Source organism: Stenella coeruleoalba (genome assembly GCF_951394435.1).
Source record: "Stenella coeruleoalba genome assembly, chromosome: 10".
Lineage (NCBI taxonomy): Eukaryota > Metazoa > Chordata > Mammalia > Artiodactyla > Delphinidae > Stenella > Stenella coeruleoalba.
In genome coordinates, this window is record NC_137156.1 from 37,633,617 (window position 1) to 37,659,758 (window position 26,142).

General features: G+C 51.4%; 2 protein-coding genes across 7 annotated transcripts in view; one reads left to right on the plus strand and one right to left on the minus strand.

Annotated features, from left to right (window-relative positions):
- The window catches only part of BTBD9 (BTB domain containing 9), a 412,514-nt gene extending 405,373 nt beyond the window's left edge, over positions 1–7,141 (plus strand). For all 4 annotated transcript variants that reach the window (XM_079932926.1, XM_079932925.1, XM_079932927.1 and 1 more), the window contains one exon: positions 3,476–7,141. In XM_079932926.1, the coding sequence (XP_079789052.1) occupies positions 3,476–3,673 (198 nt within the window). In that variant the 3' untranslated portion in view covers positions 3,674–7,141. The remainder of the gene's footprint in view (positions 1–3,475) is intronic.
- Positions 7,142–7,152: 11 nt separating this feature from the next.
- The window catches only part of ZFAND3 (zinc finger AN1-type containing 3), a 326,173-nt gene continuing 307,183 nt past the window's right edge, over positions 7,153–26,142 (minus strand). For all 3 annotated transcript variants that reach the window (XM_079932930.1, XM_079932931.1, XM_079932932.1), the window contains exon 6: positions 7,153–12,820. In XM_079932930.1, coding sequence (XP_079789056.1) covers positions 12,666–12,820 — 155 coding nt within the window. In that variant the 3' untranslated portion in view covers positions 7,153–12,665. The remainder of the gene's footprint in view (positions 12,821–26,142) is intronic.

The following is a 26,142-nucleotide window of genomic DNA, read 5'->3' on the forward strand; positions in this document are numbered from 1 at the left end:
AATTTATATTTTAAGTGTAATTTCACAGTTGATACTACATTTGTCTTCTCCGTGAACCTGACTCTGCAGAATAAGGGCGCATGTGTATGCGTGCATAGTGCACGTGTGCCTGTGTGCGTGGTGTGGGTGTGCACGGTGCGTGTGCTCTAGCCGTGGAGGCTGTAGAGTTCCCAGGAGGAAGCAGGGGCAGCCGCGTCCCCCTGGCTCTCTGCGCTTCCTGAGCCCCCCGCGGTCTCCTCCGCCTGGTCCTTTCTCAGGGAGAGTGGCAGGTGTCCAGCCCTGGCTGCATCCTGCCCACTCCCGGGGTACCAGTGCCTTATCCTCTAAAGACAGGCCCTTATCCAGGACTCAGGAAACATGGGCAGATCCAAGTTCAAGTAGGTCCTCTGAGCTAGCAGGCCACTCGGAAGGAAAGGGTGGGCCCGACCCAAGGAGAGTGAGGGTTGAGCTCTCCTGGGAGCAGTGGGTGGCCAGGGCTCGGAGCCTGGCCCTGGCCCTGTGCCACATGGCTTGCCTCTCACAGCTGTCCACACAGGCCCAGGCACCCACCAGTCCTTTCCAAGCACATCACTACACGCCAGTTACATGCTTACAGTTTAGCCTCAGCATTTGCGCCTAAGTTCGATGACAGCTTTACAACAACTTGCATCATCTTACTTATCTAGGGCTGGTTTAGAAGTCTGGAGGCCAAAGGGAGAAAACCCTTGGGATACGGTAGCACTGGTAGGAGAGCCGGGGCCCTACCAGGTATTTGTCCACGGTGCTGGTTCTGTCTCCTGGTCCCCCAGCCACTGGTGGCCTCCGGCTCCCTCAGCCTCAGTTCCTGTCATGTTACTGGCCTACCACAGCAGTGTCTCTAAGACTGTCTTGTGCCATCAGGCCCCTCAGGAACTGGCACTCGCCCCTAAATCCTATTCCAGCAGATCATAGAATGTTTCTGCTCCAAAGCTCTCAATGGCCCTGCTGCCGACTTTCCCCTCTCTTCACGGTTTGCCACTCAGATCTTCTCAGACATAACTTGGCTCTTTCCTCCCAAGGTCTTCACCCATATTATTCCCCTTGCCTGGAACACTTCTAACCCTAAAATGTCCTCGCCTTCCCTCCAGGTCCTGCCTATTAAGTTTCTTTTAATTTTATTGAAGTATAGTTGATTTACAATGTGTGTTTATTCTGTTCAGCAAAATGACTCAGTCATACATACATATATTCTTTTTCATATTCTTTTCCATTATGGTTTGTCACAGGATATTAAATACAGTTCCCTGTGCTATACAGTAGGACCTTGTTGTTATCCATCCTATACGTAATAGTTTGTATCTGCTCATCCCAGACTCCCAGTGCTTCCCTCCGCCATACACCCCCCTCACCTTGGCAACCACAAGTCTGTTCTCTATGTCTGTGAGCCTGTTTTTGTTTCATAGATATGTTGATTTGCATCGTATTTTAGATTCCACATATAAGTGATATCATATGGGAATTATCTTTCTGACTTACTTCCCTTAGTATGATAATCTCTAGATCTATCCATGTGGCTGCAAGTCTGCCTATTAACTTTTCTTTTTTCTTGTTGGCTGCACCACACGGCTTGCAGGATCTTAGTTCCCCGAGCAGGGATCGAACCCACACCCTTGGCAGTGAAAGCACAGAGTCCTAACCACTGGACCACCAGGGAATTCCTGCCTATTAACTTTTAAAAGGACTCTATTGAGGGCTTAGAGTCTCCTAAGCGCTGTGAGCAATGGCCTTCAAACATTTGGTTTGCATATCCCCTAAAAGAGCTCTGGGAAAAAAATGTAATTTTTTGAACATTTTAAGGTTGAGAAGTAAAAATTTCTTCATAAGTTTAAATACAATTATTTTTGTTAATATGAGATAGAAAAAAATAAACGTTTTAAAAGACGGAAGATAAGGATTATTAGGAATACATATTTGATGACATGGTTTGGTAAAATAGATTTTAACCAACTCGTTGAATAAGGCACACCAAATCTGAAGGTAATTGTGGAATTATTCATGGGATTTAGCCAGTGTATTTTGAAAATGTTTTTATAATTCTGGGAAAATTGCAGTTACGTTTAAAAGAATTACATGAGTCACATATACAGTTCGGTTCCGAATTCAGAACATCTCACTCAGGCCAAATTTCACTCTCATGGGGACCCGGAAAGTATCAGGGCCCATGACTCATGGGCGGGTGCTCCCCATCCAGGGCTTGGCATCCGTGGGAGGGAGGTCGGTGTGCCCCCGTGCGTACTGTAGCACGGGCAGGCGAGGGCTGTGCTTTCCTTCTGTGAGGTGGGGAAGGGTGTTGTGAATTCAGTCATGTTCTCAGGCAGTTTTAGAAAATACTGAATTTGAGGATCTGGAAATTGATTCCCTTAAAACTGCCAGCATGCTCCCTGGAAAGTCGACCTGTGTGCTTCAGACTGAAGACGCCCCCAGGAGAGGATGTGATTCTCCTGTGCAAAGAGCTCAGGACAGGCACCACACAGCAGGGACCCCTGGAGGACTTGGCTGTTAGTGGACAGAGGAATTTCTGTGGGGGGGAGGGCATCCCTAAAGACCCTCCTCTGGCGTGGGCTTCCTCTGGCTGCCCCCGCGCCCCCGGCTCACACACCAGCAGTCACCTCCTGCTCCGGGCGTGGCAGGCTCACCCCCAACCCCCAGCCGTGCTGTGTGTTCTCAAGGTCAGGGCTGAGGCTCACCCTTGTTGGCCGAGCTCTGAGTGGTGCCCTGTCTGCTCAGTGGTGCTTCCTGAGTGAGTCACGGTGGAACACAGGCTTTTCCTGGCTCCTGCGGGGGGCCATTCCTCCACGTGACGGTGTTTGTTCCCGGCTGGCCCAGGTCACCTCAGGTTGAAGTTCCCTCCCCAGCACTGCTGCCCAGAGGATGGTTACGCACCAAGAACTTGTTCCCCTCCGGAGGGCACAGGAGGAGGTGAGCAACTGCTCTTTGGATCCTTGGAGATAAGCCTGGGTCCTCCCCTGGGGTAATGATGCCCTGTAGGCTTTTTTTAGAAAATAACTTTATTGTAGTATAATTCACATGTCATACAACTCACCCATTTAAAGAATAGCGCTTTTTAGTATATTGACAGAATCATGCAGCCATTGCCACCATCAACCCCACTGACTTTTAACCCAACTGCCAGATGTAAGAATTAATTAATTAAAAAAGAAAGAAAAGCTCATGAGACAAAAGTAACCCCAAATGGAGAAATCCAGTGGGAACATTTTATGGGAATCCATGCTGTGCTGCCTGCAACTCTTAGACTCATCGGTCCCCTCACTTTTATCCTGATTGAAAAGCGCTTACCACCCTCTAGTTGCTGCCTGTCGGTGCCAGTGGCGGGGGCGGGGGGGGCGGGAGCGGAAGGACCTGCCGTCACTCCCATGGGGACAGTGTCCTGACTCATGGCAGCTCTGGGCTCCGACACTGACCCATCACTCACCAGGTCTCTCCTTTCTCTCACCAGGTGTTCCACTGCGTCCACTTTGAGTGTCCCGAGCAGCAGAGCAACCAGAAGGAGGAAAACAGCGAGCAGTCGGGGACAGGGGACACTAGCCCAGCCAGTCAGCAGCCCGACCCCCACGCCCTGCAGGCCCCCAGCGGCAACTCACTGCACTCCAGCCCAGGCTCCAACTCATACTCAGCCAACCGGCAGCACCAATAAAGGAGGCGCACGTGTGGAGTGACTCGGCTGGGCCCAGGTGGCACAGGAGCCGTGTCCTCCCCGAGCAGGGATGCCTGTGGACGCCTCGCCCTGCCACCCCCGCCCCACGAGGAACAGACCTGGCTGCAGAAACACACAGGACAGGTTTCCTCCCAAGGACACAAAGGGGCTGCTTTGTTCTCCTCAGCTTGTTCAAATCAGGCTGGTCTCCAGGGGGAGAAAGTGGGTCTTCAATCTTCATCAAGTCCATTAACACCCTACCTCTCTAATCTAACCCTGCAAAGACCACAGAAGGAAGTAATAGGCCTGAGTCGGAATACAAAGATGGCACATGAACACAGGAATGAACACAGGAAGAGAATGTATTAGGCCTTCCTTACCTGGAGGCAAGGCACCCTGTAGGAAATGGGTTTCCTTAGAGTGTTTACTTTTATGGAACACATTGCCCTGGCAACTAAATAATTTTTTATTTCTTTTAGTTATTCTCCATTTGCTGAATCATAGGTTTTCCAGATCTTTATGAAAGGTTCAAACAGCAAATCACTTGTTTTAATCCCTTTTGACGCTGTAATTTTCCTTCCTTAGTTTTGAACGGTTGAGCGTGGGGTAGAGCTGAGAAATATCATGCGCATCTCCTAAATGAGGCACAGATGCAGCTCATCACGGCACCTGGTCTGACAAGGAAAATCCTTTGAGGAAGATCAACAAAATACACAAGGAGCAGATTAATCTGTGGACACTGGAGTTAATAATCACTCGACTTGCCAAGTTATTAACCTGTCATTCCTGAAACGTATCCAGCCTTTAAGCTTGGGAGGCTGACAAGGAAACAGTGATTATGCCACCAGCTAATTTAATGTTCAGAAGCATGTATGAGTGTATACCAGCTTCCGGTTGGGCTGGACCTGTCCTCCATTTGCCACAGGTTAGTGAGCGGTGTGGAGGCAGCCGTCCTGCCAGTCGGTGTCGGGAATGCAAAAGTGGGCCTTTCCCGCGTGGTGGTGATCGGTGGTTGCTGTTTTTCCCCCAGACCATAATACTCAGCCAGGGATTGAAAAAAAAAATCAGTTCTAAGCAGCTTTCCTTTTAATCCTCATTGAAACGATCTCATCTGACAGTTGTCGCTTGGTCTGGCTCTGTGTGTCTGAGTAATTTCCATCCCACCGCTAACTGCCCTGCGTAACTTGATCAGATTGTGTCCGGTTTTTGCTCATCCCCCGATTCTTCCCTTGGCTGGCTGTCACGATCAGGTCCTCTGTGCATCCTGCTTGGAGGAGGGGTGGGGCCGACGGGGGGTCCTTTCTGTCTTAAAGACACATTGGTCGTGGGTGTACAAAGAGCCAGTGGGTCAGCTGTTTCCTGCTAGTGTGATGTAGTTGTGATTTATCAGTATTGGAATAGTAGGGTAGCTTCAAGCTGCATGATTAAACGGGAAGGTTGTCTTTCTGCTAGTCTCCCTCGGTGCCCTCGACTCTGATCTCTGTCTGCGTCCCCCTGCGTGGGGTGAGTGGAACGCTCTGAGGGGAACAGCTTTTCACAATGGGAGGGGCTCTGGTAACAAATAGCGGTGCCGCTCGCTTGCTTGCCACGGGTGGCTGGCCGCGCTCTGTGGCTGGCGCTGCCTCCCTCAGCATCCAGCCCCTTCTCCAGTTAGAGCTGAGGATGCCTGACAACTCAGCACTTCCTCCAGCGGTGCATTCACTGCCCACAGGGGAGGCAGGAGGAGCAGGGAAGTCAGAAGAGGGCAGCGTTCAAATGTTTTGCAAGTATCATCCATTCAAGGGCTTCTTCTCAAACTCTGAAGTCACCTGTCCAGAGAGGAATCACTGCTGACCCGGGGAAGTGTGGGGTGGGTTGGGGGAGGGTCTGGAGCCCTTCAGTACCCTTCTCCATCCAGGCACAGGTAACGAAATGCGTCCTGGACACTCAGCTTCACACCTGAAGAGGCATGAACTGTGCCCTGCATGGCCAGTGGCTCACCCTCTGCTTCCTGTCCTCTGTGAATTCTCTTTGGTGTTCGTTCCTTCCAGATCTCTGCCCTGAGGTCTGGAGAGAATAAAGCTTGTCTCTCTCCTGCTCCTCCAGCACTTCAGACACGCCTTGTTTTCAGATAAAGGGAAAGGGGACTGAGAGGCAGTGCTGAGGGCGGGCGGGACTGAGGCCAGCTCTGTGCAGCCGTATCGCCGTCCCCTAGCCCCGCAGCTGCCTCCCCTGAGGCCCCCTGATGGTCTAGAGGTCTTGCTTGGATGCAAGCCTGCTCTGGACCCCAGCAGACACTGACGAAGCTCAGCAAAGCCTGCTCTGGTCGGCCTCCTGTTACCAGGCAGGGGCTCTGCCTTCCTTGATGAGCCTTGTGGTTTGGGGAATGGGGGCTCTTTCTGTATGCCTGGCTGGAGGGGCCTGGACACCCCACTCGAGGTGCGACACACCAGACGCGTTGCCAGGGAATGAGGGATGAGTGGGCAGCCAAGAAAAAGTCCCCAGGTGCCTGGCATTCTCCAGAGCCCTGGCTAGTCCCACAGGGGACTTACCCCCGCCATGAGCCAGCAGGACCAAGATGGCCCCCAAACTTGGGGAGAGACCAATAGGGCTAAACGGGAGTGCTGATGAGACCCAGCTCCAAGGAGCCCGATGCCCGCGGAGCCGTCAGCCCAGCACAGGGTGGAGGCTGATTCCCTGGGAGCTGTGGGACACCAGGCAGCAGGCTTGGCCAAGCTGTGCGGGGGGGCAGCGGCAGATGAGGGCCCGTGGCTCCCCCCCAGCCCCAGAGGATGCAGTCCCACGGCGTCTGCTTTGAGGAGGTCTGGTGAGGTGGACAGAGGGGTGCTTGTGGCCTCTGGCCCTTTATTGTGAAACACCACCTTTGTAACCACTACCCAGGTCTAGAGATTGAACATGCAGAACCTCCTGCCCTTCATTTTAGGTCATGCTTTGTGGGGGAGTAAAATGCACTTTGTTGGGGCTTTTGGCGAAAGCCTTCAACGTCACCTTCTGGTGCCTCCTTGGAGGGCCGGTGCTGAGCACGGCGGGCAGGGCGGGGTGTGTGCTCGTGGCGCCCCAGTCAAGGCGGGCTTAAAGGCGGGGGCTGCTGCAAAGCACTCTGAACGTGAAACAGGTGTAACAGCATCACACACGCAAACACGTTTTCCCATATTCTCAGTGCTTTTTCCGTTTTTCTTCTGATTCTAGTTAGAACCATGAGCCCATGATGGATGTGGGACTCTTCTCAATTGCTCTTTGTCACTTCTTTAATCTTAGTAAATGAAGTGTTGATTCCTGACAAATACATTAAAAGTGTTTTATTCCTAGAAGAGTTGGGAAAAGAAAATTATTTTCAGCAAGAGTGGGATGTGTTTGTTAGACTAATTCCTTGGCCAAGAAAAAAGCGGCTTTTGAATATTGTGCGGAGATTGCTCAGTAGTTATGCTGGCGCCCCAACTGTCAAACCGCTGTGCGGACAGCGCCGACCCAGTCTGTGCGGACAGCGCCGACCCAGTCAACCTCACCTGTTTTTAATTCAGAAGATAACAAAATTGTAATCACTTATCCTTTCTAGAGCCACGGGGAAAAAAGGAAGGTCTAATCTGTGATAAAAAGCAGAGCATCCCGTGTGCTGAGGCCATTTGATAATAAAGAAAGGGCGCGTTCCCCATTGTGGGCTTCAATTAAGAACCTCCCTTTGGACAGAGAAGAAGGGTGTCAAAGAAGGAAAAGAAAATTAAATGTGTCTCCTTCTAAGAGGTTTTTCCTCATTAGTGAGTTTTGGTTTTGTTTTCTGGTGCTATCGCGTCACTCCTGCATTCCACATGGGCGGCCAGCTCCTCTGGGTGCAGCTGAGGTGCTCAGGGTGGCGGCCGGACAGGCGGCAGCTGTGGCTGCAGTGGTGCAGGCCACGCTCCACTTCCTTTCGTGGCTGCAGCCATCCATTCTGAATGTTTGTCCTAATAACAGCTCCAGCAGGAGTTCAGTGCTCATTAGTGGCCCTAGGAATTTAAAATGCAGTTCGTGGTTCTGTGCCATCATGGTTTTCATTATTCTAATATTAAATGAGAAGTCGTCCTGGGGCCTGGTGTTTGCACAGGAGTTTTTAGAGGAGGGGGAGGGATGTGCAGGGCAACAGGGATGCACCCATTTCTCCTCCTAGAAGCTGACTTGGTCATACCTGGTTACTGGACAGGATCCTGAGGCCCTGGTGTTTTGCAGAAAATGAGTGGAAACGGTGGTGGGAGGGTTTGGTCGGAGAGTAAACCAGATTCCGATACACCCCAGCCCCCGCCCCTGTGTTGAGGTGTGGGGAGAGGACCTGGGGGTTCTGCTGGTTTCCATCAGACTGGCCGCAGGAGCCGTCGCACCTCAGCAGGCGCGGGGAGCTGCATGTCCCCCACCAAACACCCCACGTGCCTTCAGGCAGGACTTTCTGCTGGACTGACACAGGCCAGGACCTGCCTCCACTGCAGAGGTGAGGACAGGCGTACACTTTTGAAAATCACTGTTCTATTTTTTAAAAATTACTAAAGTAATGATGCTCATGGAATAACCTAGCAGAGGGGTGAGGGTGCCCTCCCTTTCATCTGGCTGAGTCACTCCTGACCTGGGCCTGGTCCTTTGCTTCCTCTGTGACTGACTATCCAGATGGGCAGCAGCGCCCCTGGCCCCCGGCCGTCCTTCCTTACACCTGTCCTCTCCCAGCCAGAAGGCAGACTCTGAAAGGGGCCCTCCAAGCCCACCAAGTTAGCTTCTGCTTTCCCCCGCCCCCTAAAGAACTCGAATATTCCCCTAGAGGCCTCAGGGCCTAAAGACCCACAATCATCCACCTGTAATTTATGATAAATGTCTCGTGCATTTACCCCATGCATCCTGAGTATTTAAAGCCCTGAGCCCGGAGCAGGAGGCGCTGCTGCCTACACCTGCCTCCACTACTGTCTCCTCTTGGCCGTCCCTGCGGCTGGGACAGCTGGAGGCCACCACCTTTGAGAGCCAGTGGCAGGAGGAGCTGAGAGGCCTGTAAGGCGGGATCTGGGGCCCAGGGCTTGGGTTCCCATGGATGCCCTGGGAACACTGGTGACACTGTTACAGCCTGTCCATCTGCTGCCAGATAGCGTCCTCCGAGGGCTTGTGGCTCAGGACAGGGAGGGTACTTGAGCAGCAGTGGGGCACAGAGGACCAGGCTGTCCAAGGTCACCATGCCCCTCGGCCTCTGCTTTCCACCCTGTGTGTAGGGGGCACTGTCCTCCCCGATGGCTGCTTCTAGCGCCACGTTCCTGGTTTACTCCCAGCTGCTACGGGGGTTTTCCCTCCCAGACCTGCCCCAGGCAGTGGGTCCCCATCAGTGGCCCTGGGTGCTGACAGTGAGACCCAGAAGCCTGTGGGCAGGGATGGCAGGGAGCACAGAGCCGCTGACCAGCCCAGGCCAGCTCAGAGCTCCCCAGGCCTTGGGGCCCAGCTTCTCCCGGCCTCCTTCTGCAGAGGGCAGCTCCAGTTCTCAGAGCTCCCTTCCAGAAGGGACCTGAGAGGCAGCACCAGCTCTGAGGAACAGCCAGGACGCTCTCGTCAGGCTCTCCCAGCACTGAGGTTCCGAGGCCGCCCCACCCGTACCCTCACACTTAGAAAAGCCAGAGGAGGGTGAGGACCGGACTCAGCCTCGGGACTGCGGTGTGGAGAGGGAGGGGTGGCAGGAGCACCTCAGCATGGCCGTGGGGCTTGGCCCATGAGCTACTCTTGCCAGACGTGTATAACCTGAATTCACCCAAGAACGCAGACGTCCTCTGTCTTTGGTTTCTGGGTCTGTAAAGGTTGGTGAGGACCTCTTTGATGTGGGAGGGTAGGGGCCATGCTGGGCTGGGGATGGGGAACAGCTCTTCTGAGCCATCTGTAAAGGAGGACTGTGTCCAGAAGCCCAAAGGGCACTGTTGCTGTTTGGAATACGTGTTCATTTGTGGGCAGGATGCAGCTTCATTTTGCATAGCAGCCTAGGTGAGCAAACATACAAATTGTGTGTTCACAACAACCGAGTTGACAGCTGTGAGACTGCAACGTGGCTTCCCTTCAGAAATCATGCGAAGACTCCTGTGCGTCGTGGTCCCTCCCCCACGGCTCCATGCTTTCTCTGCCTCTGGACAGGAGGCAGACAGACAGCACCCAAACAAGCCCGTCTCCTGTGAGCTCAGCTAGCCCTCTGTGGGGCCTGAGTATCACGCCCAGTATACGTGTGGATGGTGAGGTGTGGCTGACTTGCTCTAGGACGGTAAGAAAGAGGAATGTGGGCCCACGCTGTGACCACAGCTCTACAGCACCTTCTTCTCAGAACACCTTTCCAGGCCCTGGGTACTGCAGACCCCAGGCACAACCTCTCCATCCTGAGATAGCCTAGTCTATCTTAAGGCGTGTTAGGTGGTCCTCTACACAGCATTTACATCATTCTGATCGTCCCTTCCGGGAATCTTTCTCCTCCAGGCCTGTCCTTCGTTAAGTCGGGTCTTGGATATGCCAGGACCCAGGCACACCCAACCCTCGCACAGCTGGGGGCCCTCTGGGCTGGTGCTCATTCTTCCCATCTCCCCCAGGTACGTAACCTCCCTGCTGCCAGAGAAGGCTGGGCCCAGCAGACACACCTCTACCCCAGGGTCTCCCGAGGTGGAACCACACAAGAGAAACCAGAGGAACAACTGTGGAGCCTGGACACTTACCAGACAAGTGAGCCCCAGACAGTGCACACAAGAGCCCTCCATCTCTTCCAACCTCTGGCTGGGGAGACCTTTTATTGTTTTTCTGGTCATCCAGGTGGCACTTAGGAGAACCGGCAAAACAGAAATCCAAACTTTCATACGATTGGTTTAATTTTTTTTTTTCAGCAGGAGAAAAAAGAATAAAGTTACAAGATTCTTTTAATATTTTCACAATGTTAAAACTAAAACTGAGCTCTAGGCTATGTGTGTAAGTAAATCTAGAACACAAAAGGGTTAAATAAGATTTTCTCTTTTAAAGATACAAGAATTTAAGCTTTCCTTACATTTAACAAACTTCACAGAACAGATACTGCCGGGGAACAAGCCCTCCCACCCCACCCCCAGCTCTACCATCAGGAAGTGACCATGGGCTGCGAGCCCCGTGTGCGGCCGGGCTCCCCAGAGGGCCTGCTTCCCATCGCTGCCGCCGGGAAGCAGCAGCCGGTGGGGCCTGAGGAGGGCCGGAAGGGCGCCTGTGGCCTCTTCACGATCAGAGCTTGGTGGGGGGCCGAGGTGGGCCGCATCACTGAGGATGGCCAGGTACTGGCCAGAGGGCCGTGGCTTGGTAACAGTGGTAAACGTGGGCAGACCTGGCCCCTCTGCCCTGGGCTGCCCTAGAGCAAGACGCCGGTCTGGGTCCTGAAGCAAGAATTAAGGCTGGAGATTTTGCAGCGGATTCCACTCTGGTGGGGGTAGGGTGGGAGAGGAGGCGGGGAAGAGCGTGATTTCCTATTTCAGTATTTCGGACCAAAAACATTTGTAGTTGCAGGTATTAACTGTTAATTTGCAGACAGAGTTGAGCAAACACTTGCTGTGGTATAAAAGGGTAAGTTGCTGGGTTAAACTATTCCAGTAGCCTGTGTGCGGGCAGATCCAAACTGCCTCTGCAGGAGTCTCCGACCCTCACCGGCCTGGATCAGATGGGGCTCTGGGGCCATTCACCCCTGCTCAGGCTTTCAAGGGCATCTTTCTCCTGTCTACCCACCCCCCACACCTGATCGGTGATGATTTCCTAACACTGGCAAACAGGCCCATCTCCACCCATCCCCACTGGGCCTGAGCTCCTGCCTCCACTCAACTCCTCTCTGAAGAGAAACACACTGAGAAACAGGCCCTCCCCGCACCTGCCTGAGCGAGTGTGTCTCTCAAGCTGGGCCATGGCCACGAACCTCTGTCCCTGTGACATATGCTGCCCCCCCCTTACTAAACTTGCTATGTGGTAGAAGTGGACTGGTCGCCCTTGGACTGTGGGGCTGCACAGACATGAGAGGCGAGGCCAAGGCATCGTCCCCTTGGCCTTGGAGGGGCTGAGCAGGCTCCTGCTGGAAGGGACGAAGCTGCAGGCAGCTCCCAGCTCTTCTATTGATTCCTGCTGGCTGTGAAACATCTTTTTAAAAAACTTCCAATCTAGAAACCTAGCTGCAGAGGCCAGTTTGGAGGCCACAGCTGCGGTGCTGCTATTAGCCTTATTTGATCCACTGCCAGATCCCTGCACTCGGCAAACGGCAAACCAGAGCCCGTGGGTCAGGGCGCGCCCGCGGGCGCTTCTCGTGACCAAGGGTCCTGTGTAGAAAAGGTGGTTCTCATTCGTGGACTAGGCTTGAGTGGAGCTGATTTTCAAAGTGAGGTTACTGTTTCTCTTCTCGTGTGATGAGAGAGTTTTTTCATAGCAAGTCAGGTAAATTTTCTTAACCTGTCCCCACCCCCATTTCCTGCTCAGTGGGAGAGCGAGGCCACCACCCAGCCCAGCCACGGGGCCAATCTCAACAGCCTCCCGTGGCCCGGGCACGCGTGGCCATCAGGTATCCTGGCTACTGGGACTAAGGATAGTGAAGAGGTGAAGGCCGAACACTAACCAGAGCTTCCGGCAAAGCCATGTGCGTCGTGGGGACTTGAACACCAGCTTCTCCTCCTCTATTGACTCAGAGTCTCCGTCTGGAACACTTTCCACTTAAGGCTTTTTGTAAGTTTGACTCCAGCAGTGACAGGTATGTGTTGTTTTAAATCCACTAGCCATGCTCAAAAAAAAATATTCTTCATGTTTTAATTTTATACAATGGCTAGCAGGCACCTTAGTAACCAGCCAGAAATCAATTTCAACCACCATCAACCCCTAAACTACAGTACCAGGATGGCTGGCTAAGGAAAGGAAACGGACTGGCTGTAGTCTGACGCGTGCCCAGTACAAGGTGTCTGGCTGACTTTGTCCTAAATAAGGCTAACATTAGTGAACTAAGAACAGCGTCACGTAGCGGCCAAGCCGGCCTTCAGGAGCACCCTTCCCCAATGCGCTGGCAAGAGCGCCCCACTTTCCGGTCCAGTTTCACCATTTTCATGATGGCTTCCTCTCGGCCACGGCCCATGTGGTCAAACGTACAGTCATGCTGCTCGGGGAGGCGATGCAACATACAGAACACGTAACCTGCAGCAGTGGGGGAAGCAGAGAAGACAGACCATTAGGGTGGCCTCCACGTGCACAGAGCCCAGCTCTCCCTCAGGTCCAGAGAGCGGGAGGGCCGTCCAGTGAGTGGACGATGGTTGCAGCAGGGGCTCCGGCTGCTGAAGAGCCTATTACAATATCCCCACTCTAACAAGACAGCCAGCACTTTCACGCAAGTCCAACGACATCCTCAGAACGTCCAAGGGGCACATCTGCCTTCAATGCTGTTCCTGCCTGGACCCTGAGGGTGGAACCCCAATGTGACTCTGCAGCGCCTGCCTCAGAAATGAGTGGGCTCTTGAGTCCCTTCCCTCCCAGCCCCACACAGGCGGGAGAGCCCAGAGCTGGCAGCACAGTGCTTCCCTGGCCTGGATAAACCTCAGTATCTACCACAAGACACGCACTGCTTCTAGGAGACCGGGGCGGGGGCGAGGGGGCAGAAATGATTATGGGGACAGTGGGTGTGATCAAACCAAAGCTCACACATGAATGGGGGCTCTCAGAGGAAAATGGATTACTTCAAGCACTGGACAAGGTATTACATTTAAAGAGAGGAAAGAACAGAAACGTCGAGCTCCGACTGGCATCTTAATGGAGCCTGATGCTTCCAACCCCACCTGGTGGGCAGGAGGTGAGGCCCACACAGTCGGGCCTCCTGGGAGCACAACGCTGGAGAACAAAGAGTTGAGGAGAGGCCCGGCAGAGCAGGTAGAGACACAGATGAAACCCCTCTGGTAGCAAACAATGAGAGGAGGCCCTCAGGCTGTCAGCAGAGAGGCTCAGAGGACAAAGGGAACACAGCTGTGTCAGGATGTGGCCCATTCTCCCCTTCTGGTCAAATTCTAGGAGTGCTGATGGGGGTGTGGACGTGTGACAGCGACAGTCACCCGATGTTCCCTGGGTCTGTCTGGCCCTTTCTTTCAGGGGAGGGGGCGTGAGATCTGGGCTGGCTCCTCCCCATCACCTCATCCCAACAGTTGCATCTGGTCATACCTCCAGGTCCCACGGGCCTAGACCAGGTCCATAGGACTGACCTGCAGTGAGCTGGAATCCTTTCCTAAACCACCTCTCCCTGCACACTTGGGGCAGGCATCCCAGAGCAGCACCCCCGGGCCAATGCTCTCCTCACTTATTCTCCAAGCAAACAACATCCCTTCTCAGAGATTTCTCTCTTTTAAGCCCAGACCCCAGCAGCCAGAGTGAATGGACAGCCACCACTTGCAAACTGTGATTCGTCCCTCTCCCCATCCTCAATTCTTTTCAGAGAAGAGGGGTGGAGGCAGTGATTTTAGAAGGATATCAGAAGTTGAAGCAAAGACTGGCCATGATGGACAACGATTTCAAAAGCCCTAACTTTTAAGATCAACTTTACCCAAAGAATATTCCTCAGCTGACACTCACAGCCCTCTCTGATGCCTTCAGCTCATGCTGAGTACGGACAGGTGCCCACGGCGGCCTGAGCAACCAGGCCGAGCCTGGACCATCCATTGTACAGAAAAAAAAAAAACACGTTATTAACTGCTTCCCAGGGAGAGCAGGGCAATATGTTTGACTCTAAATTAGGACTAGGTTTAAGGAAAGAAACAGAGATGAAATTTTTGTCTCCTGAGAAGCTGAGCTCCCACTTGGCTCAAAAGCAACGTTAAGATTAATGAGCTAGTGTGTTATATTTACTGATAAGTTCATTACTTGAAGGTATTGGATACCAGTTGTCTTTCTCCTAAAGGATTTCACAGCAGAAGTATGGATGGCCTCAATATTCATCCTGCATCTAACAAGCACAATCATCTTTTTGGAGCAAAGCCCACCTGGTCGGGGAGAACCTGCTGTCAGGTCGGGGTTTGGGGTAGGGGTACCAGCTGTGTGGCAGCAGGAAGTGTGTGGAGGCATTTCTGTCGCCAAGTCCTGACATATTTCTATACCTTCAGCATCTATAATTAGGGGTGGGAAGATCCCTGCTTCCCTTCCTTCAAGATATTGGGATGATGCAGAAGAGGGTCCCAAGGGCTCTCCTCTCCTGATGAATGGTGCTGGCTGAATAAAAGTAGCAGGAAATGGATTGCCCCTGAAATTAACTCAGCCCTGGCTCAGTCTAACACCTCACTAGTCAAAGGTAGACTGGGATGGAGGGAAGAGGCTCCAATCTTGCCCTCACTACGCCCCTGACAACTCTGCTTTAGTTTGCCTTCCGCCAACTCCTGGGGACCACCAACTCGGTGGGTGGACTTGAGAGCCCCAGGTTCTGTCTGGAAAAGGAAACAGGGCACAACAACCACAGGAGCTCCTGGATGTTCTCTCTACCCACCCAAGGATTCTCCATTCAGCCAAAAACACCTTATTTCTCTACTCAAGTCCTGTGTACCTCTGTCAGACACACCTTGCTTGACACTTGCCTTTGATTTTTGAAAGGTGAAAATCACTGAACAGCAGGTAAATTTTTACCAGTTCAGCAGGGAGCAGAGCTGGTGAAATTTACAATATATGGCATTGTAATTCACTGGGGAAAAGTCTGGGGAAATTTTGGAAGGCTAACTTCCCAAGTTGCTGCACTGAGGTTATTAGATGATATAAATTAAGCTCAATTCCCTCTCCTGTCAAGTTCACTCACCAAGTGGAAGTTACATGCTGGAACTTGTCCCAAATGCTGAGTAGGTATTACGCACCAACAGCAGCCAATTGGCTAAATGTACTTTGGTGTCAGTAGTTGGGGTGGGCTGTTCTGGATACAGGAAAGCATTCGGGGGTGACTGGGGGGGGGTGAGTCTTTATTGTCTTCTCTCGATACCCACAGACCTGTTTCCAGAAACCACTCAAGTGTCATGAACGTTCAATTATTCTCTGAAATCTGGAGACCAAGCTGGGCATATGGAGAGAAGTGAGTTAGGCTGCTGGGGAAGCAGATTGTTCTCATTTCAGTGATGAACACAGTTTTAGAGCACAAGGGGATTTACAGCCTCAACACTTTCTCATGCCGTTTATTAGAAACCAAGTGGGGCCTTTCCAGAGTGGGTCAGCCAAGGCAGTGTCCAGAGGGAAGGAAAGCAGAAAGGACACTGAACTGATCAGCAGAGCTGCGACAGGGGCTTTGGTATTACTACCCAGGGTATCATGAAATTCTTTCTCCCCGATTTTAAAAAGTTATATATCATTATCAAACTCACTCACATATGTACAATTCATATCTACACCCTCCTATGGTCACATACATCAGCATCATATAGTATTAAAAACAATTTCAATATACTTTTGCTTATGATACCTATATACATACAGTGCTTTGGAGAGATAAGCAGTAGGATAATGATTAAAAGGATGCCAACCCCCCAAAAGCGAGGAAAACACCCAAGGCAAAAGTTTTTGAAAAAAGATCAGCCTATAATACTAAATGTGGTTTAAATTTCACAAAACGCTCAAGAACTTGTGTGGGTGTTTCTTTGTTTGTCAGGGCAGAAGAGCAATTTGGGATGAGCCCTTGATTAAAAGGCGAGGGTGCAGAAGAGCTGTCTAAGCACTGGGTCCCACGGCCCACCTTCCAGGCCCCTCTCCACCTGCCACTGCCTGGCTCCTGACAGGCCATCCTGGGCATGGGGAGAGGAGGAGGCCCGACCAGCACAGGTGAGACCAGTCAGCCGTCCTGCCCCCGTTCTGCAAGCTACGCAGCAAGGTCTCCGGCAGCTACACCCTCATTTCGAAAACACCTTCAACTGAGCAGGCAGCCTCAGGGCTGGACGAAGAGGCCTGCCCAGGGAGCCACAGGGGCTGAACCGCGCAGGGCTCCTCCCAGGGCGCTGTGGCTGTGGACAGCAACAGAGGGGGCAGAGCGGGCAAAAGGCAAAAAGTACAATTCAAGACCTATCTTAACCCTCTGTCCTGAAAGGGTCCCATGTGAATGAGAAACGCAGAGGCAGCACACTCAGGTCACCCTCACCCTGAACAGAGAGGCCGGGGGATTCCTGTGGGAGGACAAGCATTTCAGCGCAGGCCGCTCACGGTCATAAACAAGCACACCTGGTCTCAGCCCTCCTGGTGTAGAGCCACAGGCCACACGGACCTGAAGATGCTCGACACCTTAAATCTCTAAAAACACATTCCCGGCAGAAAATGGATCCAAGGTTCACTCTTCCAAGACTCATAAAGGTCTGACATGCAGGTTTCTAAAAATGCTCATCTGGTGGGAACCAAACTTCAGCTTTTAAAGCTAACATCTGAAAGTCATCCATTTCATTCAGACGCCCTCATCCATAGCTAAATCTCACCTCTGCTCACACAGAGACGGGTGTGGGTATTTTGAGACTCTACACCAGGATTGAGAACAGTCTGACAAATGCCATCATTAAGCAAAGATGATATAACTAACACCCAATACCTGACTAAGTGCTATAAAGTTGTAACAGTATTTCCTGTTTCACTTACTTGTTGACAAAAATCATTGACAATCACTGCCCAAGAGGAACACCCAGGGCCTGAGGAGAAAGGGTCACTACCTCTCAGCCGTGCTGGCAGGCAGGGGCCCTGAGGGCAGCTGAACCAGATAATTGGCCTCATAGGCCAGTCCCCTTTCCCCCCAACTCCCCCCCCATCCTCAGGCACCACTGTGGTGTTGGGGGTGGGGAAGGTGTGTGGAGGAGGAGCTGGAGCACCGAGGGCGGAGCCAACCTGTCACCCCGCAGGCAGTACAGCCCCTACCCCTGGCTGAGGCCCCGGATCCCCAGGCCAGTGCTTCCCTCTGAACCTTAAGAACTGAGCAGGGGTTGGAACTGTCTTTTTCCCATGGAATTTCCTAAAGGAGACAGAGAAAGCGATGCCAGAATTCACAAAGTCTGAACCCTTGACATTTTTATTCAGTCCCTGCCAGACAGAAATGTTGCTTATTGGCTTTATCTTGGAGTAAAAAAGCACCATTTAAAAGTTGACAAAACTGGGCAGCTCTGGATACTTGTGGACTTTAATTAATTAAACATTTGTTTTCCTGCAGATCCCCCCACTCGGGGGCTCTCCCAAAGTGGCCATTTCAGTGAAGCCTCAGACCAGGGTGGGCCTCGGCTCCAGCTGCTCCGGTGTTCTCACCTCACTCACAAGAAGTATTTTACACTTTCTTGCTCATTTGAATTTCAGATCGTCAGAGGTTCAAGCAGAACCTAAAAATACTGACAAGCCTCGTGGACCGAGGCACTGTAAAATGATCTCCAGGTGTGCAGCCTCAGGCAGCGCCATGCGTGTGCGCGCCACCCAGACCGCACGCCTGTTCCCGGCGCCTGCCCACCAGCAACAAGCCCCAGGCAGCTGTGTCCAGGGAGGAGGCAAATCAGAGAACGCACCTTGATATTTTTATCCAAACAGCAAACAGAGCCCACCCAAGGCCTCCCAAAGCTCCCTGAGAAACCTAGGTAACACAGCCTCCACATCTCAGGTCAATAGGTACCATTTGCTATCTGAAGTGTCTACTTCAAACATAAACAACAAATATACCTGACTCGTGTCTGAAATAACCAGGCAAGCACATTAGAAGAAAAGAATCACATTTTTCCAACAACAAAAAAGTTTCTTAAAACTCAGGACAGCTAACTGACCTCACAGCTCATTTGTAAGTACATGTTAGGAACAGCAGGTGGGTACAGGAAAGCCTGTTGGAAAGCATTAACCATTTATACTCCCACCAGCAGCAATCCCTGGATTACACCATGTCCGCTGACCCAATCAATGCCCAAGGCAGAATCTGTAGCACAGAAATGCATTAAAGGATCTTAATGCATTTTATCTCATCAGGCCCATGGTACAGGCAAAGCAGCCACAGGTGTTTCGGGAATGGAAGGCGTCTGTTTTACATTCTCCTCCCTCCCTGACTTTGCATGGAGGCGGGAAAAGCAATCACACTCCAAGAAAAAGAACTGGATCGTGGCTCACTGAGTTAGCTCACACAGTGCTCAGCTGGGCTGGGGGAGAGAATGGGTGGATGGACAGAGTCAGCGGCCCAAGGAGCTGGAACCAAAGCCACAGTGAACCACCAAGCAGGCATCAGTCTCTTTTCCAAGGGGAAGGAGAACATGCAATTTAGAAGAGCCCAGTGTACTCAACAATTCAGTAAAAACCACAGAACAATACCAAGACAGCTCTAAAACAGAAGCAATCATTTTTTCCCCCAAATCAATTAAAACATCAGTTAGATACAAGCTAAACACTACAACAAAAAGCACTGTGACAGAAGGCAAAGATACACAAGCCCACGCAAAAAGCACTCGCGAAGGCCCTGGGAGCGGCCGGTGGTGAAGGCGAGCCGCGCCGTCACGGCCCAGCCTAATGAAGCTCCCGACACGGTGTGTGCACACGTCAGTTCCCAAGTATAGAAAAATCCACCATTCTTGGTGTCCTTTATTGCCATCTCTTCAGACTGCTTCATTCTTGCAAAAACTCTGACCTCCTTCCTTTCGTCCGTGGGGAATGTTCGCCCTCTCCCAGGAACATCTCCTTCTACCACCCGACGTCCAGAGAACAAGTCTTCCACCCTTCATTCCTGCCTCCACCCAGGAAAAGCCTACCCTATTTTTACCACAGGGTGTATGTGGCAGGTAGGGGTGGGCCGGGCCTGGGGTCCAGGTGCCCGCACCAGGAAGGAAACTGTGCCCTCAGCTTTGACCTGAGAACCCTCCCCCAGCAAGCTCTGTAACCCCTCGGTGCACGAGGAGAAGGGCTGGCTGCAGGCTCACGTTGTGCTAGGCTGTTTTACCTAGAGATGAACATGTATTTTAAAACTGAGAGAAAATGGCTCAAGGCAGCTTCTGCCACAGGAATAATGACTTGCTCTTTCAAACATTTCCTTTCAGTAGCTGAAAGCAGGCAGCCAGCGTCAGCCTCTTAGGAGCTGGGGCACTTTTTAGCACCCAAAAGCCCTAGAAGGTGCTTGCATTCCTGGCCTCCTCTTGCCTCTGCCCACCCCCACCTCTCTGGGGCCTCAGGAGAATAGTGAGGTACAAGCAGGAAACTTCTTTTTTGGGGGCGACCTTATCCTCCTCTCCGCAGGCTCCTGATTTGTTGGCCTTCTCTTTCAGTATTTCCTTGTCCTGTAAAAGATTATCCTCTCAGAGAGGTCTCCTAGAAAACCAACTCCAAAGCTGCAGTGGAGGCAAAAAAAGGGCCAAACCCATCCTACCCAAGAGCGGCCGAGGGCAAAGCTTGGGCCCACGGGGGCAACTTAGTTAAAGCCAGGCTCCTCACACACGGCTCAGCAGAGAACTGTGGCCTGTTTCGCCACCCCTGAAGGCTACACTGGCAAGAGCCAGTTCATCCAAGTCCAGAATGGCCAAGTGGCAATGCCGTCAGGGGACACCAGACTGCAGATGCCATGCGTCTCTCTAGAACAACACCTGGAAAAGAGAGGAATACTCACCCCATTTTTCTCTGCTGGCCTTTCAACAATCCACATTCTGGGGTCACAGGGGAGGACAGAGATGACAGACCGGCATTGGGAGAAACCTCTGGCTTAGTCCCACCCCTGCTGCTACGGCATGTCCCTTAGGGCAACCTCAAGTTCTCTTTCTGGATAATTCAGTGAGGATCTTGTGCTCTGGAGCCCAAGTACTGGATTCGTGTTCCAGCTGCACTGCTTTGACAGTTGTGTGCTGCTAGTAAGCCATTTAGCCTTTCAGACCTTCAGGTGTGTCTCCTATAAACGGGGTTGTTACGGGCACTAAAGACTAGAGCAGCTGAAGCCTCGACTCAAGGAAGGTTGGCTGTTACCAGGATAGCTCTTCCAGCTGTTGTTGCCCCTTGCACCTTACACAGTACAACTCACTCAGCTGGTTTCAAGGCTGGGTGCCCCCTCCTCCCCTGCTCCTTCCTCCTACTCACATGGCTTTCTTTCTGCTACACAACATTTTACACAAAGAAAATTTCTTTACACAAAGAAAATCCGCCTTCCAATGCAGGGGATGCAGGTTCAATCCCTGGTGGGGAAACTAAGATCCCACATGCTGTGGGGCAACTAAGCCCGTGTGCTGCAACTACTTAGCTCACGCACCTCAAGGAGCCCACGTGCCATAAACTACAGAACCCATGTACCCTGGAGCGTGCGGCCACAGCTCGAGAGAGAAAACCCACAAGCCACAACTAGAGAGATGCCCATGCACCACAACGAAAGATCCTGCATGCCACAACTAAGACCTGACACAGCCAAAGAAAGAGAGAGGAGGGAGGGAGGGAAAGAAGAAAGTAAATTTTTAAATATATATAAAAAATAAAAGAACATTTACTGCTGGTAACTGTGCCCTCGCCCCCTTTCCTGGAGAGGACCACCACCACACAGTTCACTTCCAACCACCTGGGTGAACAGGGTACAGCAAACGCAATGTAAAGATGATTACTGTCTGGCTTTGGCTTTGGATGTATTTTTTTAATTTTTTTGCAGTAGCAAGTTTACTTTCCTAATTATGCTTTTCTATTGCTGTTATTAATATGAGCCTATATTTGCTGAGCTCACTCTGAGAGGCAACCCAGAAATGTCCAAGATGGCATTAGATGCTTTCTTGGAATTAAAACTTTGCTGTAACTCATGATCACAAATGTGCCGAGTACAGATAATGAAGAACTGAGCGTAAACACACAGGTTCCCACTGACATTCGTTTCCTCTTCTACCCTAGTATTTTGGTCAATTACTCCAGATTCCAAGGAAAATTAATCCTGGGGTAGCAGTTCAGTTGAAGGGAAGAGCAATTTAATTGATGCAAGAGAATTAACACAAAGCTGGCCCTGTAATCTGTGTGTCTGGAACTTTCCCCCTCCTGGTCAATCTGTAACCGAGGTGCACAGCTCTGAAGAACACATGTCATCATAGGTATTAATCACAAGGATGCACAGACTCCATCACGTGCTGACTCGGAGCTTCTGTCTCACTGGACAGCAACAGCCTGTTGCTGCACAGCGGGCGTCCTCACGACGATCCAGGGAGGAAGAGGCCCGCTCCTGAGCTCCCTGAGGAGCAAATGGGCTGTCACTAGTTAAGCCTCCTTGACCCACAGCAAATGTCTTCAACGGCCACAGCCACCGCCTGCCACCTCCCACTCTACGGCGTAAGAACAACCCATCTCCTGCATTACAAGCAGTGTCTTGACCAATACCTAACAGAAAATTTGGCTAGAGAAAATCATCTGACACCTGCATGAACACTTCCCCCAGCTCCCCCGCAGCCCCGGAGCACTTTTCTGGAGGACTCATTGGAATAACTACAGCAGGCCTGGCTGGCTGCTGCGGAAGAGAGCCACTGGGGGAGGTCCCCACAGGCCAGGGTCACCTGTCTCCCAGGTATCCACCAGGAACTGTACATTTTACATGTACAGCAGTTGGTGAGGTACCCAAAGCAAAGAGGGGCACTTCTTGTCGTCCCCTCTGTCCAACCATGTCCCAGGCACTGGGGTAGAAAATAAACTAGACAGTTCGGTGGCCCAAACTCTCAACTCCACAGGGGACAACAGAGAAAGAGAACACCTTTCAAATCACAGGAGGAAATAAGCAGCGGCCCCTCCCAAGCTCACACTACCCCATGAGTCAATGCCGGGATTCTCCAACACCACCACACCTCAACTTCTGCTCTCTTCCCTTTTCTTTTTTGTGCCTCAGTAACTATGGTTGCCTTAACTCCTGATCTGACAGCAGAGGGTAGTTTCTGGACTGCAGGCTCAAGGGCGGGTCAAGTTTGGTGATGTTGAGTACCCACACCAAGCAGCCTCTATATGCTGCTGCCCTCACCTCTATGCTAAGCCTGCAGTAAATGCCTTCATTCCCTACTGGGTTCTGCCTAACTCCGAACAGGGATGGGAATAACATCTTAACAAATAAGGAGACGTGGAAAGGTGAGAAATTTCCTAGACAAGCCAGCTGATCCAATTACTTTAGGCACTTCTCCAATAAATTATAGGGCGGACTCACTTACCCTTTTCAGTTTGTGGCCTCTGAACTCTGCTCCAATATCTCACGGTCAGTCTTGACCACCCACATCTGCAGCGTGACAGCTCCTCTCCCACCAGCTAGGAGAGCACCAGCTCTCAGCACTTCCTCCCTGCCTCACCAGCACTTGTTTCTTTTCAGTCTCTGGGTCTCATGCCCTTCGTGGGTCCCTCCCAGGGACCCAGCCGCCTGGCAGGGTGACTTGGAGTCTCAGAGGCTCAACAGTTCTAGCAACACCAGGCACTGTGTGAGAGCCAACAACCCTCCACCGCTGTGCCTGGGGCTCTGGCTAGTGGGCGGCCTTCTCCATATCTGCCTTCCAGAAGACAGCAGCACCCCGCCCCCCAAACGCAAGTTCTCTTTTGGTAACGCTGGCTACAAAGTCAACCAACACTGCAGAGCTGTGCTGCTATCTGCCACAGTCTTATTCAGGCTCATTTCCGACAACAAAGCAGCAAAACTTGAAGCGGCAAGGCTTTTCCTGGAGTCTGCATCTTCAGGGGCCAAGAGGTGAGGAGTAAGGACTATCATGTGATCTTGTCAGAACCTCAGTCTGCTTAGCTAAAAGCACTTTCCAGAAGCAAAAACAAACTTCACTGATATTGATCTCTTCAGAGGAAAGGTCCTATAGAAATCTCACCTAATAAATAAAGGATTCAAGCTCCAGTGTTGGGCTGTCAGTCCAGGAAGGGAAAGAAGCTATCAGACTCAAGGAGTCAAGAGTATTTATTGGTCATCTGTGCACTGTTTACAGAGCTCTATTCTAGGGGCTGGGTGGAGGAGAAGGGGAAAAAAGAAGTCACTAGTTCCCGGCTTTTAAGACAGCTGGAGACGCACAGAGAAGAAAATGCTGAAGGACACAAGAAGCAAAGCAAGAAATCAACTGCAAATAAAATCAATACAATCCAGCTATGTGTAATAAATCGGGGGTACTGAGGAGAGGTCAACTGCATAAGGTATCCTGGAGGAGGTAAGTTTTCAAGGAAAATGAGGACATGAATTCGCACTCAGGAGAAAATGGAACAAACACGTCAATGAGAATTAAGTGCCACTGTGTCTCTCATTATCCAGGCGCAGTGGGGGACAAAAAAGGGGCAATGCCATGGACCCTGTCCTCCAGAAGCATCACATCTAGATGGAGCAACAAGTGTCACATGGAACAGTGGTTCCCAGACAGGAGGTCACATAAATTGTTACCAATGAATGTTTCCTTGAGATGGGGAAGTGCTCAAGGAACTGCTAACAACTATACAGCTGAAAATAGAGACAACTCATGCTGCAGTCATACCCTCACTGTTCAGGGCACCCCATGGGCCAGTGTGGGAACATGAAAAAGTGGTGAGATTCTGGCAGCTCAACAGACCTGGGTTCAAGTGCTCCCTAATATTTCTGAGTTAGTTAACTTCAAAGCTTGAGTTTCACCTCTGTAAAAAGGGAGTACCACCTGTCCAACCATGCTTTTGTAAGAGTCAAATGATAAATAACACAGTTGCAGGCATCCAGCACATAGCTGGTGCTCAATAAAGCTGTTCTTCAAAGATTATTGTTTTTGTTTCTTATGAATGTATTTTATTTATTTATTTTTTGGCTGCGTTGGGTCTTCATTGCTGCGCGCAGGCTTTCTCTACTTGCGGTGAGCGGGGGCTACTCTTCGTTGCCGTGTGCGGGCTTCTCTTTGCAGTGGCTTCTGTTGTTGCGGAGCACAGGCTCTAGGCGCGTGGGCTTCACTAGTTGCAGCACGTGGGCTCAGTAGTTGTGGCTCGCGGGCTCTAGAGTGCAGGCTCAGTAGTTGTGGCACATGGGCTTAGTTGCTCTGAGGCACGTGGGATCTTCCCAGACCAGGGCTCAAACCCTTGTCCCCTGCAGTGGCAGGTGGATTCTTAACCATTGCGCCACCAGAGAAGCCCTAAAGCTGTTCTTCCTTCACCCAGAGGATCACAACTGCAGTGGTACAGGGTTCATCCATTCACTCATTCAGGCAACACTGCACACCAGGTACTATATAGCAGGGCAGAGAGCTACTAAAGAACACAATATGGTCCCTGTCCTCCAGTGCTTATGGTCTGGGAGGAAGTACAGACATGCAGTCAATTTCAGTGTGTTCTGAGAACTACAGCAACAGAGGCCAACCATGGACTCCACAGAAGACTTTTGAGCAGTCCCACAAGGAGATCAGCAGGTGAAAGGTTTTATTAAAAAGACTCTCATATTTTGTGACGGCCTCTGATGAGGAAAACTATGGAGACAAGCACTGAGCCCAGTCTGGCATTCCTGTACCCCACCCTGCCCTTGATGTCCCCACACTATTCTTCAGTCCCCGTGAATGAACTTGCTACTGGAAGGGACTGGGGTGCTGGAAAGCCAAAGCCACTGTGTTCAAATATCTGAAGAGAAGCCTTGCAGGAGAGGAAGATGATTTGTGACAGGTCTCTCCAGAGGGCAGAGTGAGGAGGAATGAGGACATGTCATGTACGGAGACTGGTTTTAGTTCAACGGAGGAAGCACCTAGTCAGTCTAAGCTGCCTGCAACAAGACAGGCCTCACTCCCTCCAGGCTGGAGATGTACATGGTGGCTGGATTACCTGCCAGGGCAGGGCAATGCTGATGTAGTTTCTGCAGCATTAGTTCAGGGAGTTGGACTGGCGCCAGATGGATAACTTCTAAGTCCCTTAAGTGCTTGGACTCTGTGTCAGAGAGTGATGGGTTTGCTAGGCAGGAGTGAGAGACTGGTGTGGTTATACACAGTAGGTCTGTGACCTGTAGTTTCTGTGAGCCCCAAAGAGCCCATCTTATTCATGTGCAAGATGAATCACCAGTTTTATTTAGGCAAATACACCCATCCCCAAAGTTGAGTATTTAATTAAACCAAAAGCATATCAAATAATTTTAATCAGACCAAGCAAGCAATGCTGCTCTTATAACATACCTGTCTCGCCTGATATTTCCCCCTCTACCAATAAAAATTCAAGGCAGATAAAAGTATGTAAAAATAAATAATGCTAAGGTTTTCTCTCCAAACCTTATTCCTTAAGTCAATTATTCCACTGGGAAACCCTCAGGTTGTACATGTACGCCAGCATCAAGAATTTCCATGGAGGGCTTCCCTGGTGGCGCAGATTGGGAGTCTGCCTGCCAATGCAGGGGACACGGGTTCGAGGCCTGGTCCGGGAAGATCCCATATGCCGCGGAACAACTAAGCCTGTGCGTCACAACTACTGAGCCTGCGCGTCTAAAGCCCGTGCTCCACACCAGGAGAGGCCACGACAATGAGAAGCCTGCGCACCGCGATGAAGAGTGGCCCCCGCTCACCGCAACTAGAGAAAGCCCTCGCACAGAAACGAAGACCCAACACAGCCATAAATAAATA